We start from the raw sequence: 18,545 nt of genomic DNA on the forward strand, positions 1-18,545 counted from the left end.
ACCACGGAGTCCACTTCGCTTTGGATTCGGAAAACATAAATGCATCGATCAATAAATTCGTCTACATGGCAATTACATGCTTAGAGCTAACCAGAGTTCTGTTAACCTTAAAAGGTACAAAAATAAGCAACCATTCCTTTAACACCGGCTGGATTAGATGAAATCAAAATACGAACTTGAGGCTCGATATAACATTTCGTTTTTTGGTTTTTTAAAATGTCTCAAGAGCCAGCTGCGACCCAGTTTCTTGAAAAAGTCACTGATTGTGAAAGTTCGTGAATTATACATATAATATAAAGTTCGTACAATATATATTGTATGGGTCAACTTACCTTCTATGTTCTGATTTAGTTGTGCTGTGTAACAGGTTCGATTTCGAGATTTAGTGAACAATTTAACTTATTTTAGAACTTAGAACAAAACTTTAACTTTTATTTTGATAACTTTATTATTTAACTTTATTTGTTAAGTATAATTCGTTGATTATCAGGAGAGAAAGTAAGAGAGAGAGAGAGGTTAACTTCTACACTGAAGTTATTCTTCTGAAGGATTGTGACTCAATGATTTCTTGATTATTTTGAATTTTCTTATATATGTTTTTGAGAAAGAAGAGAAAGAGGAGAAAAAGAAAGAGAAAGAGAGATGATGATTTATCTTCGTCATTAACAATTAATGGTTAATGGTTTTTTATAAAAAAAAACCAAACTTCGAAAAGTAATAATAAATTATTACTAGAGGAAGTAATAATCATAAATTTAATTACATGCTGCAACTTGTATAGTTGTTATGATTAATCCAATGGCATACACGGCGAATATTGTGGGTATGATTTTGCAGTTCAATAGATGTTCAACACAAAATTCACTAAAACAATACGCAAGTGGTGAAAATTTACTCTTCTAATTAATGAAGACACAAAACACTTCAAAACTCATAGCCGCAATTAACAATGCAAGAATAATACAGCCACGAAAATTAAGTTTCGCACACTTTGAATCAAATCTGCGCATAGAGTTGCTTTTCTAATGTAAATTGATTGAAGAATCAACTCTATGCGCAACAATTATTGAAAGTGTACGAAACTTAATTTTCGTGGCTGTATAGATAAAACTTCGTGAAAGGAAGATGGACGAATACAAAACTCAATATAATCTGCTAAGCTGAAGTATGCGAATGCATGTAACAATCAACACTGACCAGACTAACGAAAAGTAAATGCATAGCTTCTGTTCGAAGGACGGGCGTTTGAAAATACAGGGCTATTCAGCTATTTTCGCCGAAGTTTTTTGCGATTTTCTCAGCAACTAAGAGTCAAAGAGACTCGAGACTTGAGTGGTATGAGTTTGAGCGATACTCATATGTCATATACAAAGATCAAGGTCATTCAGGTCACGTGTAAAATAACGCGTTTCAAGGTCATTTGAAGGCATAACCATAGAAAAGTATGTGCGAAAACACCAATATCAAAATTTCAGGCTCTTATGTCTTCAGGGTCAACTGTTATGATAAGTTTTGTTAATTAAAGAATCTCAGTACCTTTTTAATTGAACTGCAGTTGATTTTCAACACTTATTCATCTTGGGTTAAGATTTTGAAGTTAGTTGTAACTGTCAATCAGAAGATAAAGCAAAATTTGATATTGGTGTTTTCACACATATGGTATGGTTTTATGGTAATGCCTTCAAATGACCTTGAAACGCGTTATTTTACACGTGACCTGAATGACCTTGATCTTTGTATATGACATATGAGTATCGCTCAAACTCATACCACTCAAGTCTCGAGTCTCTTTGACTCTTAGTTTCTGAGAAAATCGCAAAAAAAATCAGCGAAAATAGCTGAATAGCCCTGTACAGGTAGTAGGTAGCTTTCGAAGGAGTTTCATAATCGCGAACGAGGGTAGTTGGTACTAATATAAATGCGATTCGTTAATTGTAGACTTTGAAAATAGTTAAATTTTAACTGAAAAAACAATTAGAATGATTTCCTCTATGCTTCCAATAAAAAGACAGTCATAACAATGGAAAAGTTATATGAACTTTAATACGATGAAGAATTAGGTCAATCGTCTAGACGAGATAAAAATACTTCTTGTTATATTGAACTTTTATTAATTAAAATTATCACAATAATAATATTCATAGTGTCTCTGATCTACAGCAGAGTAGAATGCACGAATACCATTTTTTATAATACCCATGAAATGACCAAGTTTTGCCCATATACACAATAGGGAAAAAATTGGATCAAAAGTTATTCTTGCTGACCTATTATCTTATATATCTAAGCTCATCATTATCTGAAGTAAGGTTATTGAGATCCAACATGGCCGAAATCAACGAAAATTGCTAACTTTTCCATTATAAATTTCTCATAGAGAAAATCGCGATTTTGGCATATAAATAAGAACCACAGTTGCACTTGATCTTTGAAAATTCTGAAAAAACTCACGATTTATATTTGATTGATGGCGTTTTCAATGGTGTTTGAAATTTTATTCTAGGACCTACCATTCTTGAGATGCTCACTCATTTTCTGTCACCCGATATTAATATTTTCAATTCTACTTTTGATAGTTAATTTTCGTTGAGTCCATCTTATAAATTAAGTTTACATGATAATGATTTGGTTTATCAATGAGAAACTATTACTTAATACTAAAGAGCAAGAAATACTACTGCTCTTCGAAGGTGAAAGAATAGACATGCCAATCTTCGATAGCGAAGATTGCTGTTTCTCTTTTATGGCCTGAAATGCGAAGTTCTTATCAATGTAAACAAGTATAATATTTTGCAACAAATTCGATAACTCAATCATCTTCTAGATCTTTTCATCTTTAAAAATGTGTTTAACTTTAAAACAGTTTCAACAATGTTGAACGAAAATATAGAAATAATGATTAGAAAATAAAAACAGTTTTTACAACTCGATAACTTTTAGAAATAAATAAATAAAAAACTTTTAGAATCAAATCAAATACTTTTGACACAATCAGATACTTTGAAATAGAAATTTAATCAATTTGGATCAACTTTAAATTTAAAAAGAAACCAGTTATCACTTGAACCTTTTACATATATCTAACGAGAAAGATGATAATCCAAGTAAATGGTCTTGATGGTCCTCTCATTTTTGGCCAACTCTCTCAAAATCCTATTGAAAATTGTTCGGCAACATACTAGATCCCTTAAATGTTTCTTTCCACAGGTTCTACAGGTGTACCCCTTACATCCTGTAATGTGAGCTGTTTCACCACAACGAAAACAAATCAAAGAGGACACACAATTATGATCAAGGGTTACTCTCTCTTTACATTTGAAACACTGATATAAACCAATATCATGGAAGAGATAATAACTTTCCTCATCAAAAGAAACCTCCATACCTGTAAAAGAAAAGAATGAAAAATTTAATTGAAATCAAATAACAAAGCGAAATACCAAGTAAACTTACTTCTCTTCAGGAGCTTTTTCATCCCATCGAATGTAACCTTAATTTTAAGTAAATCGAGACCATTAAATTTTTTAGTTTCATTATACACAAATTCCTCTCTGGCGAGGCCAAACTGTTCACCAATGTTGGTTACAAATTCGACATCGGTATGTAGAGACTCTTTGCGATAGAGACAAACATTAAAAGTAGTCTCCACATGATCAGTCACATCAGCAATATATCTCCGGGTGGCACAAATTCCTTTAAAATGGGACACTAGAGAACGAGCAACAGTCACCACAATTCCAGTTTCCACCTCGCTTATCAAACTAGTGACAGCCAAAACAGCCATTATGGGTCGATCAGCCAAAAGGCGTTCTTTAAACAACACCATTGTACCCATTGATCGGGTAAAATTTGGCGACACTAACAAATACATATAAATATTGTCCTCTGGTATGGCAACATCCGTATTCCTTAGCAGTTCCATTGATTTTATATTCCAAATTAACTAATTTGTAAATTGTTTAAAATTAATAGAAATTAAAATAATTAAAATAATCACAAATATAAGAATGGATTTAAATCTTTTCTAAACAGAAAAATTTTCAACTTAGAAAGAAAAGAAAACTCCTTTTCCGGCATTTGATTCCAATTAACCTCAATAGATGGAACCACCACAATCGATCTGACCGGAAAGGAGAAAGAAGCCATTTTGACTAAAGGTAGAAATCCAATCGACTCAGATTCCAATCGAAATTCTCAACTTTATCTGAATCGGAGTAACAAGGATCAACCTCCACACTTATATATTTAATCCCGACAAATCTTTCCTCCAGGAAGAATAGGTAATCTTTTGAAATACAACCACTTCCAAATACCCAAAGCCATATCAGACATTAAAATAAGCCTAAGTAAGAGCTGCCACCACTGCAAAATTGAAAATGATTCAGACCATTGACGAAAATGTAACTTTCTCAGGAAATATATCAATAACTGGAATCTCGAACTTAATCACTCAGAGAAAAGAAGAAAAATTTTCAAATGTTACAAAGAACTACAAAAGGTTCAAAGAAACCTCCCCAACTTGGGGTCACCACAGCGGTGATAGCGCACGGCGCCGTCATAATAATAGTTAATTGTGTTTGTTTAAATAAGTTTAGGTTAGGTCTTGACTATTAGCCTAATAGTATTAGGATTCATTACGGTCAAAAAAAAGCCTCTGATAATCAAACCGAACTTCAAGCCGAAGTAAAATCTGCTGAAAATGGAAATGTTGAGCTTACATACCAGTTGTATCGCCTTACCAGTTTACTATTTCTGTGTATATTTGTCGATAATTTATTCAGCGATTGGACATTTCTAGTTTCGATTAATCTTCTCGTTGACCACTCGATGGACAACCAATCAGACTCAAAAGACCACATTCTCAATGGAAGATTAAACTACTTATATCTTTCAATTTGATCGAAAAAAAATTAGGATGATGAAACAATTGATTAAATTGTTGTAGTTGAATGTCATTGAAAAGGTTCACCAATTTAATCAATAAAAAAGTAGAAAAAGTTTCGGCTTCTAAAAAGTGATTATTGTTTCTCTTTTTCTTACCAGAACAACTTCTCAAGAAAGAAACAAAGTTAATCGTTAACCAAAGGATCTTTTTATCAATTCATCTCTCGGAACTTTAATTAAACAATTAATCAGATTTCGCCTGTTAATTAATTGAATTTGGAAAATTCTGATTCGATTCGAAGTTGTTATTATTCAATGGTCCCCATAGAGAAAAACATCTCTTCATGTAAGCGGTTTTTCTGAGCAATTTGAAAATGTGATTAACTAATCAAGTGATTGTGACTTTTATTTATCAATTTAATTCAATTGTTGCTCCTTTTGTTTGATTCTTCTATCGTGTTACCTGTGGTTTCCTGTGTTTGTGGATTATTGGGTGATTCTGGAATCGATTTGTGTGTTGGTTTCTTGTTGAAAGAAAAATGGATAATTCAGAAATTCTGACAGAACCTTCTTTGACTTGTTCCTATCGAGCTCATAAGAATGAAGTTAATCATGTCCAGTTTAGTCCTGATTCTAAGAATTTGGTTACCTGTTCTAATGATCAACAAGTTATCTTTTGGGAATTCAAAGGAAATCTTGAAATTCACCGAAGCTACAGACTATCTGGACATAAAGATATTGTTCATTGTGTTGACTATTCACCAAATTCTGATTATTTTATATCAGTTTCTAGAGATAAAACCGCTTGCCTTTGGAGATTAGGCCCTGATAATCGGCCTAATCTAGAGCCAACAATCTATAATTGTCACTGTAGTACCATTCGGTCAGTCGGTGCTTCACCAAAAGGTGATTACTTTTGCACCGGATCAGATGATAAAAGTGTTAAAATTTGGTCAGCTTTTTGTAAAAATAAACAAACGGCTCTTCTTAAAGGACACATGAATTGGGTTCGATGTTGTAAATACTGTCCCAATGACGATCAACTTGTCGCCTCATGTGGAGATGATTCCTGCCTGTTTGTTCACGATCTCAGAGTTTATGATGGCCTTCCGTCCAAAAAAGTAACCAAAAGAGGAATCAAATTCACTTGCCTTGATTGGTATCCCAACAATAAAAATCTGGTTGCAATTTCATCTCATGATTCTTGTGTCAGGATATTTGATCTAAGATCTGACAAAGCTTTACAATATTATAATGCTCATACCGGTCCAGTTAACCATGTTGAATTTCATTCGTCTGGAAATTATCTAATCAGTTCATCGGATGATGGAACATCAAAAATTTTTGATATACTTGAAGGTCGAGTATTGTTCACCTTACAAGAGCACCAAGGAGCCGTTTATTGTTCAGCTTTTGCCAAAGATGGTAAAAAATTTGCTACCGTTGGTAAAGATTCAATTGTTAGCCTTTGGACAAGCAATTTAATCGTTGAAAATGATGAAAGTTTAATTGAAGACAATGATCAGGATACCGAAAGGATTGCAAGACGATTATCAACAAGTTCAGCTAAAGATTCAACTGATTCAAAGGCTTCTAATCGTTTAACAGCAAACAAAAAGACATCAAGTCGATTATCATTAGATCAAACTGTTGATGATTGTGGACAATCATTTGTAAATGATGAGGAAACATCTAAAGATCCATCGATATTAATTCAAATTCTCACTCAATTAGATCTTCTAACCGAAAGTTTATCTTCATTAGAGAAACGAGTCGGTAAAATAGAGAAAAGATTAGATAATCATCCATCTATTTAACGAAATTTTCTGTCTCTCAATTAACTTTCCAAGAAACTCTGAATCTCAGATAATTTAATTTCTATAAACTCTTCATTTGCTAATTAACTTTCTGATTCTAATTTGATTCTAAAAACCAAATGATAAAACAAAACCTATTTTCTTTTCTATCTTTTCTACTCAACTGTCTATATTTTAAACGTATAAATTTTCTCAAATTTTCTATGCAATTAAGTGTGAAAGTTTTATAAGACAAAAAAGAACGAAAAAAAAATCTAAATTAAATTTGATTCCAATTACAATTAACATTAAATTTTCGTAAATCAGTGCCATCTATTGATCGAAATGCGAACTATTCGAATCGGTTGCTAAGTTACTATGAAAATGGAATCCATTTGTTTTTTTTTCTGATTAGTTGAAATTGTCAGTTTACCTAATTAATAATTGCCCTTTAATTTCAATTGATATAAGAATTAAATCAACAAGATTCCATCATGTCCACAGCAATGCAGGTAAGTCTAATTGTCTACAATAAAGTAAATTAAGTTGCTCTCATTGTTATCATTTTTCAATTTTCAATTTTCTATTTTTATATTTTCTTTTCTCTGATTTGATTTGATTTTTTATCAATTGTTTTCTAATGTAATTTTATTTTCTCTCATTCTATTTTACATCCTCCCCTCCTATCTTTTGTTTTTGATTGTTGATTTTCTATAGAAAGCTATTGACCTGGTTAAGAAGGCAACCGAAGAGGATAAGAAACAAAATTATGAGGAGGCTGAGCGTCTTTATGAAAGTGCAGTAGAATATTTTCTTCATGTAATTAAATGTAAGTGTTGGGCCTTTTTCTTGTTTTAAATGATCAAGGTTGTTTATCCATTAGAAATTCTGAACTCAATACTTGATTTACCTACAATATCAGTTTGATTTAACTGATGGATACGTTTCGTACGCAATGACAAGAGCTGCACCTTATTTTTTCTCATTCTACTGGTTTTATTTTTCTCTCTTGCTCATCAGTTTTTATTTCTCTTCGATCTGTGGCTTATAATTTTTTCTCATTTTTATTCTATTCTTTTCTTTTCTTAGATGAAGCTCAATCAGAAAGGGCCAAAGAAACCATCAGACAAAATTGTACTGGTTATTTGGAAAGGGCAGAAAAGTTAAAGGAATATTTAGCAAAGAAGAACAAAAAGAAACCAGTTAAAGCAGGCGATTCCAATGGTTCCAAAGACAATAAAAGCGATGATAGTGATGAAGATGATAAAGATAAAAAGAAATTAATGAGCCAATTAGAAGATGCTATTGTTATTGAAAAGCCTAACATTAAATGGTCGGATGTTGCTGGATTGGAAGGGGCCAAAGAGGCCTTGAAGGAAGCTGTTATTCTACCTATTAAATTTCCCCATTTGTTCACTGGTAAACGAACTCCATGGAGAGGTATTCTATTATTTGGTCCACCGGGTACTGGTAAATCTTATCTAGCTAAAGCCGTTGCTACCGAGGCCAATAATTCAACTTTCTTCTCTGTATCATCGTCCAATCTGGTTTCCAAATGGCTTGGAGAAAGTGAGAAATTGGTTAAAAATCTCTTCACTATGGCTCGTAAACAAAAACCAAGCATCATTTTCATTGATGAAATTGACTCTTTATGTAGCTCTCGATCAGATAATGAATCAGAATCCGCTCGGCGTATCAAGACTGAATTTCTTGTTCAAATGCAAGGTATCTAAACTTAATTATTCTATATGATTTAATTTAGTCTTCTAAACGTTGTGGATATTTTCCTTTTTCTAAATAGGTATTGGTAGTGATAACGACGGAATTCTAGTCTTGGGAGCCACGAATATACCTTGGGTTTTAGACTCAGCTATTCGTCGTCGTTTCGAGAAACGTATTTACATTCCTCTCCCTGAGGAGCACGCACGCCTCACCATTTTCAAAATTCACATTGGTAACACTCCTCACAATTTAAACGAAGAAGATTTCAAGGAATTAGCCCATAAAACTGAAGGTTTCTCTGGAGCCGATATAAGTGTTTTGGTCCGTGATGCACTAATGCAACCAGTACGAAAAGTACAAACCGCTACTCATTTTAAAAAGGTAAAAAACGATTCAATTAACATGAACAATTAAATCCAATAGAGGTAAAATTGTTCTATTTATTTATCTCTATATATCAATAATTTTGTAAACAATAGAAAACATTTTATCTTTTTATTAGTCATCATAATTTCCTCTAATGATTCAAGGATAGATTTCTAATTGTAATTTACTTGTCAATCTTTCTTAGATTCGAGGTCCATCACGTTCAAATCCCACCGAAATTGTCAATGATCTGCTGACCCCATGTTCACCAGGTGATCGAGGAGCCATTGAAATGTCTTGGATGGATGTACCTGGAGATAAACTCCTCGAACCAGTGATCACCAAGAGCGACATGCTATTGTCATTAACAAGCGCTAAGCCGACTGTTAATGCCGCTGATTTGGTTAAATTGAAAGAGTTCATGGATAGTTTCGGACAAGAAGGTTAAAAGTAAACAAGGAAACGAAAAAAAAAACAACCAACAATCAACAAAATTTGTTAAATGTACAATATTTTAATCATATAAATTTACCTCCCTTTTTGAATTAAATCAACAACAATTAATTGAAATCAGTATCAGAGGGAAAATCTACTAAGAGATTTTAAATTTTGCATCAGTCATCAGGATCTTCACCCAACAATTAAATCAACAATATATTTCTTACAAACAGTGATTCTAAATTTAATATGAAAATCGCGATTTAATTAACTGTTAATTTGATTGAGACTCTCTAATTGTCTCTACCAATCAATGAACATTCAATAACTAAATGATTACAATTAAACAGGTTAATAAGTTACAAATTGGTAATAACCAGCATACGAGTTAATTGTTGATCACTTTTTTGATCCACCAAGACATTTGGGCGATGAGTTAATTGTTTGAGTTGATTGTTCCCATTCAATTGGTGTAAGAGCTTCAATTGCCAGAGCATGAACACCAGATTTTAATTCCTGATCAAGTATTTGATTAACTTTCCGGTGTCTCTATTAAAGTATCAAAAGGATTAATTGTGATTAGTAAACGAAATGGTGAACAATTAAATATCTGATTACATTTACTAAATTGGTTGAATCAAAAGACGATGAAACAATTAAGACACGAAAATGAGTCTCCGATCCTTTCGGTACATTATGTTGATTTGATTCATTGATTACCAAACAATGAACAGGCTAATTAAGATGAGAGAAGAAAAGAAAATTTAATTTAATTATTTTCCATGTTTACAATTAAATGAAAATTGGAAACAATTTGAGTTTTTTTCGTTAACGATAATTTTTAATTATTTCAACACTTTTAAAGCAATTTGATTGCAACAAATTGAAACATTTAAAACAATTAAACAAATTAGATTGGTGAAATTTTTGTTTCCTCTTAATGAGATTTACAATTAACAATTTGATTTAAAATGAGAGAGGAAAAAGTTGACAATTAAAGTCGATAACGGAAACAGTAGAGATACAATCAAAAACGATTGTAATTAAAGTGTAATATTTTGTTGTAGAGATCAAAGTTAATTATTGCAATTTACTAATTGATTGTCATTCTTTGAGATTAAATCAATTAATTGTGGAAGTGAATTAAATTGTATTGCAGATGAGAACGAAAAAATTATCAATAATCAAGAAAATTGGTCTTAGTTAATTGCTTCAATTGGATCACAAATTTGCAAGCTGACGATTGATTAACTAATCATGATATGAATTATCAGATCCAAATGGACCGACAATTAAATTAAGATCATTAAAATTAATTATGTGACCAAAATGACCAACAACAATTGACGGAAAGTTAATATGGTCAAATTAGAGATTCAAATTGGTTGGATAATTGGAAAGGAATAAATTTTGTGACATTTTCCATGATGATTAACGTTAATTTGACAAGTTAATTAGATTGCGATTTGTTATCAACTGTGTTCCAAAGCTTCGAGTATAGTTCGAGGTTGTTGTTTTCTATTACAGATTCGATAGATTGAAGTGAAAAGCGGAAATTGTTCAATCAGATTTTTCCTAATTAGCAGTTGATGAACAACATCCGCGGTGTTTGGACCTTGGAGCTTTTGTCCACCCAGAAGTTCCCGTTCTAGAACTGCGAGAGATTTGGTTGATTTAACAAATTCATCGATAACTTTACGATTTCGTCCACCAAAACTACTCGCAATGGCATCGGCGATACCACAGTTCTCAAAGAAAGTGGACAGTTTATAATCAGGGTGGAAAATACCAACAAACTGAATAGCCTCTCGTATTCCAGCTCTAATTGCGGCTGCCTTGGTGTTTACTCCATACCCGATTCCGTCAATGATTCCAGCACCACAAGAGATGACATTTTTCAGAGCCCCACAAATCTCAACGGTCGGTGTATCGTAGCAAAGGGATATCTTAAAATACGAGGTTGTAAACAGTTTCCTTAGTAGATCGTCAATCTCTGGGGATGAAGGTAAGGGTGGGGCAAGTGTCGCCTCACTAAATTCCTCTTTGGCCACATCAAGAGCGACATTGGCACCTGAAAGAACGCCCATTGGAATACCAAGCATTCGAGAGATAATCTGAGTGGTTCGTTCCAAATTTCCTTGAGAATCAATGTGAATTCCTTTAATAAGAGAAACACCAATAGGCCTTGGTTTGGGAATGCTGCTTTTGTGGATCTTGTAGCAAACATCTTTAATATATTCGTGAGGAATCGCGAAAATTAGTACATCACTTCGAGAAATGGCCTCGTGTAGATTGGAAATCGGTACTATGTTGGGTGGAAGCTTAATCTTCAATAGATATCTAATATTGACCCGAGTCTTTTCAATCACCAGCCTCAGGTTATCATCTCGAAGGTACAATACAACTTGCTGGTCAAAAAGGTTCGGGTATTTGGTCACATTGCCGGCGATCACTTTTGATATCGCTGTTCCCCAGCTTCCACCGCCGATAACAGTCACTCTACGAGGTTTCTCATAATTCTGGTTATTCTGGTTAATCGGGTTCAATGGTGACGATGAGTTTTCCCTTGAAGAGGATTGATAATGTTGACTTGTTGCCTTTGGTGACCAAGAGCTGTGATAATCCAAAATTAAAGGGCTACTTTCAAGTTTATCTTCATAATTAGTGTGATAATTTTTTATTGATTCTTCACTAGAGATCTATTGTTGACATCAAGATGAACAATTAAATCACCAGCAATTAGACACAATCAAGATAGAAATCAAGAAACACCAGAGAAAAGGGGGTTGAGGAAAAATGAAGATTAAATTAGTAAACAAAAAAGGAAAACACCAACAACATAGTTGATTAATTATCGTAATTAGATAGACTACAATTATCTCTCAATGTTCAATCAAAGGTTAACAATAATTAAATTCAATCAAAAACAGTAATTAAAATAAAACAGAAACAAAAATGACCAGAAAAAAAATTGTAAACAAAGACCAAAGGTTAAGATAATTACTTGAAATTGGAGAGTAACTAGAAAATTAGGAAAACAATTAACTCACCTTGAGATGATTTTCTAATTTACTTTTGATTGTTTCAAGTTTAGGTTGATTAAGTGTTGAGCTGAGACGGATAAATTGTTGATTTAATCGTAGACTTTGTTTAAAGGACATTGTAATGTTTACCTAAAAGCGCAACAAGAAAAACAAACAACCAAATTTAGGAAAATAAATTGATTGTTAATTGTTGATTGTAATTGTCGAGATTGAATAGATGAAATTGAAAACCAAATCAATGGTCAATTCTAAGGCACAATGATCACTAAATATGATTAAGTAATAGAAATTGAGGAAAAAGATTGATTTAAATTATCGATTGACTGAACAATAACCTCACCCAGTGAACATGAAAATCTCAATGAATTGAAATGATATCAAGTCGAAGACAAGAAAATATTAATCATCGATTAATTTACTTTGACATTGATTTAGAAATTTTTATCGAATTAGAGATGAGAATTAAATTGTTCTTGCAATTTAATTAGAATGAATTTTTAATTGTTCTTTTTAATTTATTTTAAATAATTGGTGAAAATGTAGGAAAGTTAATCGTTAATAAAAGTAGACAAGGAAAAAGATTATATTAATAATCGTTACATTTGTAATATCACAGCAATTAGTTAATTTTTTGTTTATTATTAGAGGGAAAAGATCATGATCATTTAGTTTGGTAAGCAATTAGTTAATTGCTTAGTTAGGAGATGGGTGAGGGTTTTCATGCTTGGAAAAATTGATGAGACGTTAACGTTTTTTAACGAGGAGAAATTAATTGTTCAATTGTAATAGATGATCAGATTCTAATGATTGATTTTTGGTACCATTTTGATGATTTAGGAGGTGATTTAGAATTTGAGAATTAATTTTGATTTGATTGGGGTTTTTGTGAGTCTACGATTTCAGTGGGAGTATTATTGCTTGTAGATGCTGAAGTTCCTGGTGATGAAGGTGATGATTGTTTCAGTAATTGTCTTTTCCAGACAGGATCCAATGCGTGTTTAATTGGATTTCCCTCCTCGTCGAGGGAGTACCAACGATTCGTTCCTGGTATAATGTGTCCACCGCAACAACCAGGCCATCCTTCGGGCGGCATCACCTCTTCTTCGATATCCTCTTCCGATGATGACCAATATTCTTGAGGTAAGTCCCAGCATTCGGGAGGGTAAAGTTCACGTAAAGAACAACGTTCTTTGGTTAGGTATTCACGTCCATCTCGATATTTAGGATTTAACCTCGATTTAGGGATATACATTCTGTGCTTTTTACTTGAAAAAGAAGAAATTACAATTAAATTACAATTAAATTGATCAGATATTCGACGCTTCTTAAAACTTACTAGTACGGAGGCCGAATACTGGTACGACCTGGTTTTACTCTACGACGAGGCTTTACGGTAAAAGATGGATCGTCACCGACATCGTCATTAGGACCAGGACGGAAATGTCGACAAGGAGGTTGGAAGCGACGATAGTTAATAGCTCGATCAATTCTTTGATAATCAGTTAATTCGATGTACCTGTAACGTTCATTTAAAGAGGCCCAAGGACTATCACGATACAAATCTTCGGGCATTATTTTCCCTTCAAATTTAAGTTGCTCTTCGAATCTTTTGTAAATTAATTCCTCTGGTCCACTTTCAATTAGGGTCAAAGTCAAACAATCAACTCCTAAAATAAATGATAAAGAATATAATTTAGTACATTATCAGCTAATTGTGACCGATAAAAGTAAACAATCCAAAACAACCACTTAATTAACCATAAGATTAACCTTTTCATGAGAGTTAATTTTTCTTAAATATCAAGTGTTTCAGCCAATCATTAATTAGCTTTGTAGTGTCAATTTAGCAATTTAACTCACCAAAACGTCCAGCTCGACCTACTCGATGAAGAAATGTCTCTTTACAATCAGGAATATCAAAGTTAATTATCATGTTGACATTTTTGAAATCAACACCTCGACTGAAAAGATCAGTGGTCACCAGGATATTGAAACGATGACCATGGAAATTTTTGAAAATAGTAAATCGATCTGGTTGATTTAGATCACCAAATAAATAGGCACAACTGTAATCAGTTGAACGGAAATCATTTGCTATCTTCTGTCCACTGTAATTAAAAAGATGAATAGAAAGTAAAAATTAGTAATGAACAATTAATGAACTATTTTTCAACAAAAATCTGAAGAAATTGTGAAAATAGTTGATGATTTGATTAGATGACCGATGGACAATCATCAACATGAGATTTAATTCTCATCAAGAGTTTAACTTTGCTTCTTGATTGTCATCTGAATAATCCCAAGTGTTGAATCTCAATCATTGTTACAATTTAAAGTGATGAAGATGTAGACTTTTTTCAAGAAAATTGCCTCAAGAAATTAGATTAACAATCAAGTTTTCTATTGAATAATAATGTTACCTTTCTTTGGTGTTCACAAAAATAATCATCTGACTGAAGGATAAATTGTCGATCCATTTTTTGACCACTTCGAGTTTTAGAGCGTAATTTGTCTTGCTGGGGACAATCGCGTAAAACTGGCTGTTTCTCGTCGGGAATAGGCCGTCATTTTTATCGGTAATAACGTGGGGATCAGTAAGATAAGGTTCTATTCGGACTTTCAGATCATCACGAAAAGTGGCAGAAACGGCGATCACTTGTTTAGATTTTGGTAGACGAGCGATCAAAGCGGCCATTTGTTGTTGCAATTGATCAAACAGTTTATCCGCTTCATCCAATACAAGTAAACGAATGGAACTTGGGTTAAGGTGACCAAGTTCAATTAACTGGATTAATCTTCCTGGTGTACCAATAACAATTTGAGCTTTTTCAAGTTCTTCAGCATCTTTACCAACTTTAAATCCACCGGTTACAAGGCAAACTTTTACATTCTCATAAAAAGCACCAATGGCTCGGGCAACACCGGCAACTTGGAAGGCAATTTCTCGAGTTGGTGCAACGACCAATACCTGAGTAGATTCACCAGGTACCAATGAATCAAAAATAATACAAGTGTAGGCACAAGTTTTACCAGCACCCGAACGAGCCTGAATTACCATGTCAACACCGATCCTACCCAATGGAATGGCTTCTTTTTGATGAATGAAAGCTTACTAAAACCCGAACGAGCAAGACCTTTGAGAATACGAGGATCAAGGTTTAAATAATCAAATTTATGCCGGTCAAACATGATCTCATTAATCAGACCATCGTCATTTTTAAGGTCACGAGCGATCAAACCATCGGCAAGATTATCCCAATTCTTTGCATCTTTTTCAGCCATAATGATATGAAACAAATGAAACAACCAACCAAAACCGAGATGAAGAAAAACTACTTAAAAACAGAGAAAACAAATTTAAAAAAGGTCACAATCAAAGGACGACAATCAAGTGAACAATTAAATTAAAAACATCAACATTAAATTAGCGCGATGACAAAAAATCAAATTAGAAAATCAGATGAGCGAAAATGCGAAGACACCGATCGCCATCTACCGATGAGAAGATTAACTGAATTTCGACCTTGGTGGTGGTAACGTCTTTTTTTTGTGCTCCTGGAAAATTCTTAAAAATCTGAATAAATTTATATGATAGTGAATAGAATTTAAATAAAAAGTGATTTCTAGGTGTACTAGTGATACTGTGTCATCAGAAAAAGGGATAAATATGAACTCAGCATCAGGAAATCAGCCTGAACTTAAACGTCTCAAAGGTAAGCGATGTAAACATAACAGAAGATTCCTCTTAGAACAATGAATCTTAAACATCACACTTTAAACCTTAGATTTAAACTGAATATTTAAACACAAAATTAAAACCAAATATTAAAACTCTAAATTAGAATTAAAAACAAATAGTAAAATCCAATACAATCAAACAAACAAATGATTAAATAATAAATTTAAAATGATCTTTCACAGACCTAAGACTTTCCAACAAAAACAAATTCAAAATATTGATGAATTACTTTGAAAGTCAACATGATAAAAACATGAACACTGAATTGGTCCAAGCGGAACTAACTGCATACCCGATTATTAAATTCTTTCAGCTTATGATGAAAGATCACACCTGGTTAAAGGAAATACCAAAAGAAAAACTCCTTGAAATCAACAAATTCATTGACAGATTAATCCACATTAACAACCAAGTAACAAATGAAATGGAAAAAGAGGACAACCAGATTGAAATACAAAATCTCTCCAACAACCAGATAAAAAATTTGCTCTCGATTCAAGTAAACAAAAGACAAGATATCCCGAAAACATGGTATGATGTAACGCATATAAAAATACTGTATACGATTATTGTGAAAATACCGGGTCTCAAAAATGAAAGAGAAAAGAAAATTGGAGAAATCACCACGGAATTAACTGAAAAACTACTAGAAGAAACCTCGGAAGATTCAGGATCAGCAGAGGAGGTAATTCCAGGATTTGATTCTGCAAAAGTGAGATGCTCGAGCACTTCTGAGAGAATCAAAGTTTTCAACTTTCTAAAGAAATCAAAGCCTCAATGGTTGATCCAAATACCACCGATACAAGATCCACAAGTAAAATTATCTGCTGTACGATTTGATGAGGAGAATATAAATCTATGGCTTGAGCGGCTGTTCATTAAGAATCGATGGAAACGCTGTTGGAAAGCGTGTATCAAACATTTCTACAAAGTTGGAAAATTATATGACGTGATACTGGAGGTTGACCCAGCTCTAAGAGAATGGATTGAGCAAAGAAATGGATTTGTATCGGCGGGATATAAGAGAATATCAGTAGTGGACCACTTCGATATTAAGCAGTGTCGAAACTGTACCCGATTTGGTCACCTCGCAAATAGATGCTCGCAGATCAGCTTATGTCCATATTGTGGAGGAGTTAATCACTTTCATGAATCCTGCGAGATTAAAGACTTACCACACAAGTGGAAATGCCCAAATTGCCTGAAAAATGGAGAAAATGCTTGGGAAATCAAATGTGCGAAATTTCAAGAACGATTACTACATGAACTGGAAAAGAAAAATTATCAATACAAGCTAATCATGGCCTAAGGAAGGATTAATAAAAAAACAATTAACACTAATTGCTTAAACAAAGAAAACATCATAAACACAAAATAATTATCGTAATAATAACAAGAAACTAACACTTTTCCTTCTGCTAACAATTAACAAACTCTCTTCTCGCTAACAATTAACAAACTTTCCTTAATTAACAAACTTCCCTTAATTAACAAACTTCCCTTTAAGTAACAATAACAAACGATTCCTTCTTCCCACACTAACAATCATCTCCTCAGGCTGAAAAGTAAACTAATCCCTCAGCGAGATGTTAACTCTGTTACTAATCAGCAAGTTAATCATCTTAGCACTCAATGAAACTGCTAATTACCAAAGCTACTGATCCTCAAACACTAACAAATAAAAGAAAAACAATTAAGAAAAACAATTAAGAAAAATAATTAAAATATTAAAAATAAAAGTTGCCCTAGAGAGTAAATGTATCACAGATCAAAGGTTAGTAGACTCATTCAGTACAAACTTGAATCTCGTGTTGAAAACAACAATGAATCAACAAATAAAACGTGAATTACAGGCCAAAAGACTTGGATGGTTAAAATGTCCACCACATATTAATAAAACCAACTCAATACAAGTTAATGTAGAATCTGAAATAGATCATTTCATAGCCTTGATAATTGAATCAATTTGTGATTCATCTAATAAGTTTACTTACTTTAAAATAAGAAAATCGGGAAGACTTGAAATTGGATCGATAACTAGTGAAGTGAAAAAGGAACTGTGCTCAGTGATATCAACGATCTTTCCGGAAGTGGTAATTTATGACTTCGAACCCACTCCATCATCAATCAACATCATAGTGAAAAAAGTACCAACCGAATCCTTCAGCTTTATAACCAACAATATAATAATATCAAACCAATTGGATAGAGATGATCAAACCTTTGTCTCTGATCTAAAAATTAAAGAGGACGGTTATCGAATCAAATTAAACATAAGTGAAAATAATAGAGAAAAAATTCTTGATTTGGATGGTAACTTATGCTTCATGGGTGTGTTTTATCCAATCACTGATTCACTCAACATTGGTCTTTGTCATTGCTTGGAAAAACATAGCAACTGTGGGGAAGAGATTCGATGTCATTTGTGTGCCGGGCGTCATAGTGGTAGTGTTTGTCCTGCAAAATTAAGCAAAAGTTTACTTAAATGCTATCACTGCTCTGGTGAACATTCGGCCTACTCAACGAACTGTGAGTACATCAAGAAATTGATCAACA

At 33.1% G+C, this 18,545-nt stretch overlaps 5 protein-coding genes across 5 annotated transcripts; 3 read left to right on the top strand and 2 right to left on the bottom strand.

Moving 5' to 3' along the window:
- Nucleotides 1-5,046: 5,046 nt before the first annotated feature.
- Nucleotides 5,047-6,788, top strand: LOC128392741 (POC1 centriolar protein homolog A-like). The gene has a single exon (XM_053352823.1). The coding sequence runs from the start codon at nucleotides 5,424-5,426 to the stop codon at nucleotides 6,699-6,701; it is 1,278 nt and encodes a 425-aa protein (XP_053208798.1). The 5' UTR covers nucleotides 5,047-5,423; the 3' UTR covers nucleotides 6,702-6,788.
- A 243-nt stretch (nucleotides 6,789-7,031) lies between these two features.
- Nucleotides 7,032-9,436, top strand: LOC128392740 (vacuolar protein sorting-associated protein 4-like). The gene is made up of 5 exons (XM_053352822.1): nucleotides 7,032-7,192; nucleotides 7,398-7,509; nucleotides 7,770-8,405; nucleotides 8,482-8,783; nucleotides 8,974-9,436. The coding sequence occupies exons 1-5, from the start codon at nucleotides 7,175-7,177 to the stop codon at nucleotides 9,214-9,216; spliced, it is 1,311 nt and encodes a 436-aa protein (XP_053208797.1). The 5' UTR covers nucleotides 7,032-7,174; the 3' UTR covers nucleotides 9,217-9,436.
- Nucleotides 9,437-10,050: 614 nt separating this feature from the next.
- LOC128392739 (glycerol-3-phosphate dehydrogenase [NAD(+)], cytoplasmic-like) lies at nucleotides 10,051-12,607 on the bottom strand. Its single transcript, XM_053352821.1, has 2 exons — nucleotides 12,257-12,607; nucleotides 10,051-11,905 (listed from the first exon to the last, which is right to left on the bottom strand). Exons 1-2 carry the CDS (start codon nucleotides 12,365-12,367, stop codon nucleotides 10,679-10,681), a joined length of 1,338 nt encoding a protein of 445 aa, XP_053208796.1. The 5' UTR covers nucleotides 12,368-12,607; the 3' UTR covers nucleotides 10,051-10,678.
- A 133-nt stretch (nucleotides 12,608-12,740) lies between these two features.
- LOC128392738 (uncharacterized) lies at nucleotides 12,741-15,686 on the bottom strand. Its single transcript, XM_053352819.1, has 4 exons — nucleotides 14,671-15,686; nucleotides 14,111-14,358; nucleotides 13,587-13,917; nucleotides 12,741-13,515 (listed from the first exon to the last, which is right to left on the bottom strand). The coding sequence occupies exons 1-4, from the start codon at nucleotides 15,306-15,308 to the stop codon at nucleotides 13,110-13,112; spliced, it is 1,623 nt and encodes a 540-aa protein (XP_053208794.1). The 5' UTR covers nucleotides 15,309-15,686; the 3' UTR covers nucleotides 12,741-13,109.
- A 16-nt stretch (nucleotides 15,687-15,702) lies between these two features.
- Nucleotides 15,703-17,865, top strand: LOC128392742 (uncharacterized). Its single transcript, XM_053352824.1, has 2 exons — nucleotides 15,703-15,963; nucleotides 16,172-17,865. The coding sequence occupies exons 1-2, from the start codon at nucleotides 15,918-15,920 to the stop codon at nucleotides 17,296-17,298; spliced, it is 1,173 nt and encodes a 390-aa protein (XP_053208799.1). The 5' UTR covers nucleotides 15,703-15,917; the 3' UTR covers nucleotides 17,299-17,865.
- Nucleotides 17,866-18,545: the final 680 nt, after the last annotated feature.

Source organism: Panonychus citri, unplaced genomic scaffold (assembly GCF_014898815.1).
Source record: "Panonychus citri isolate SS breed McGregor unplaced genomic scaffold, ASM1489881v1 Contig00136, whole genome shotgun sequence".
Classification (NCBI taxonomy): domain Eukaryota; kingdom Metazoa; phylum Arthropoda; class Arachnida; order Trombidiformes; family Tetranychidae; genus Panonychus; species Panonychus citri.

Excerpts from the sequence above, each read along its gene's own strand:
- LOC128392741 (XM_053352823.1), top strand. The coding sequence starts at position 5,424 with ATGGATAATTCAGAAATTCTGACAGAACCTTCTTTGACTTGTTCCTAT.
- LOC128392740 (XM_053352822.1), top strand. Across the intron at positions 7,510-7,769 it reads TTTTCTTCATGTAATTAAAT|ATGAAGCTCAATCAGAAAGG; the intron begins GTAAGTGTTGGG and ends TTCTTTTCTTAG. Across the intron at positions 8,406-8,481 it reads ATTTCTTGTTCAAATGCAAG|GTATTGGTAGTGATAACGAC; the intron begins GTATCTAAACTT and ends TTTTCTAAATAG.
- LOC128392739 (XM_053352821.1), bottom strand. The coding sequence starts at position 12,367 with ATGTCCTTTAAACAAAGTCTACGATTAAATCAACAATTTATCCGTCTC. Across the intron at positions 11,906-12,256 it reads AATTAGAAAATCATCTCAAG|ATCTCTAGTGAAGAATCAAT; the intron begins GTGAGTTAATTG and ends TGTCAACAATAG.
- LOC128392738 (XM_053352819.1), bottom strand. The coding sequence starts at position 15,308 with ATGGTAATTCAGGCTCGTTCGGGTGCTGGTAAAACTTGTGCCTACACT. Across the intron at positions 13,918-14,110 it reads AGGTCGAGCTGGACGTTTTG|GAGTTGATTGTTTGACTTTG; the intron begins GTGAGTTAAATT and ends CATTTATTTTAG. Across the intron at positions 13,516-13,586 it reads AGTATTCGGCCTCCGTACTA|TAAAAAGCACAGAATGTATA; the intron begins GTAAGTTTTAAG and ends TTCTTTTTCAAG.
- LOC128392742 (XM_053352824.1), top strand. The coding sequence starts at position 15,918 with ATGAACTCAGCATCAGGAAATCAGCCTGAACTTAAACGTCTCAAAG. Across the intron at positions 15,964-16,171 it reads TGAACTTAAACGTCTCAAAG|ACCTAAGACTTTCCAACAAA; the intron begins GTAAGCGATGTA and ends GATCTTTCACAG.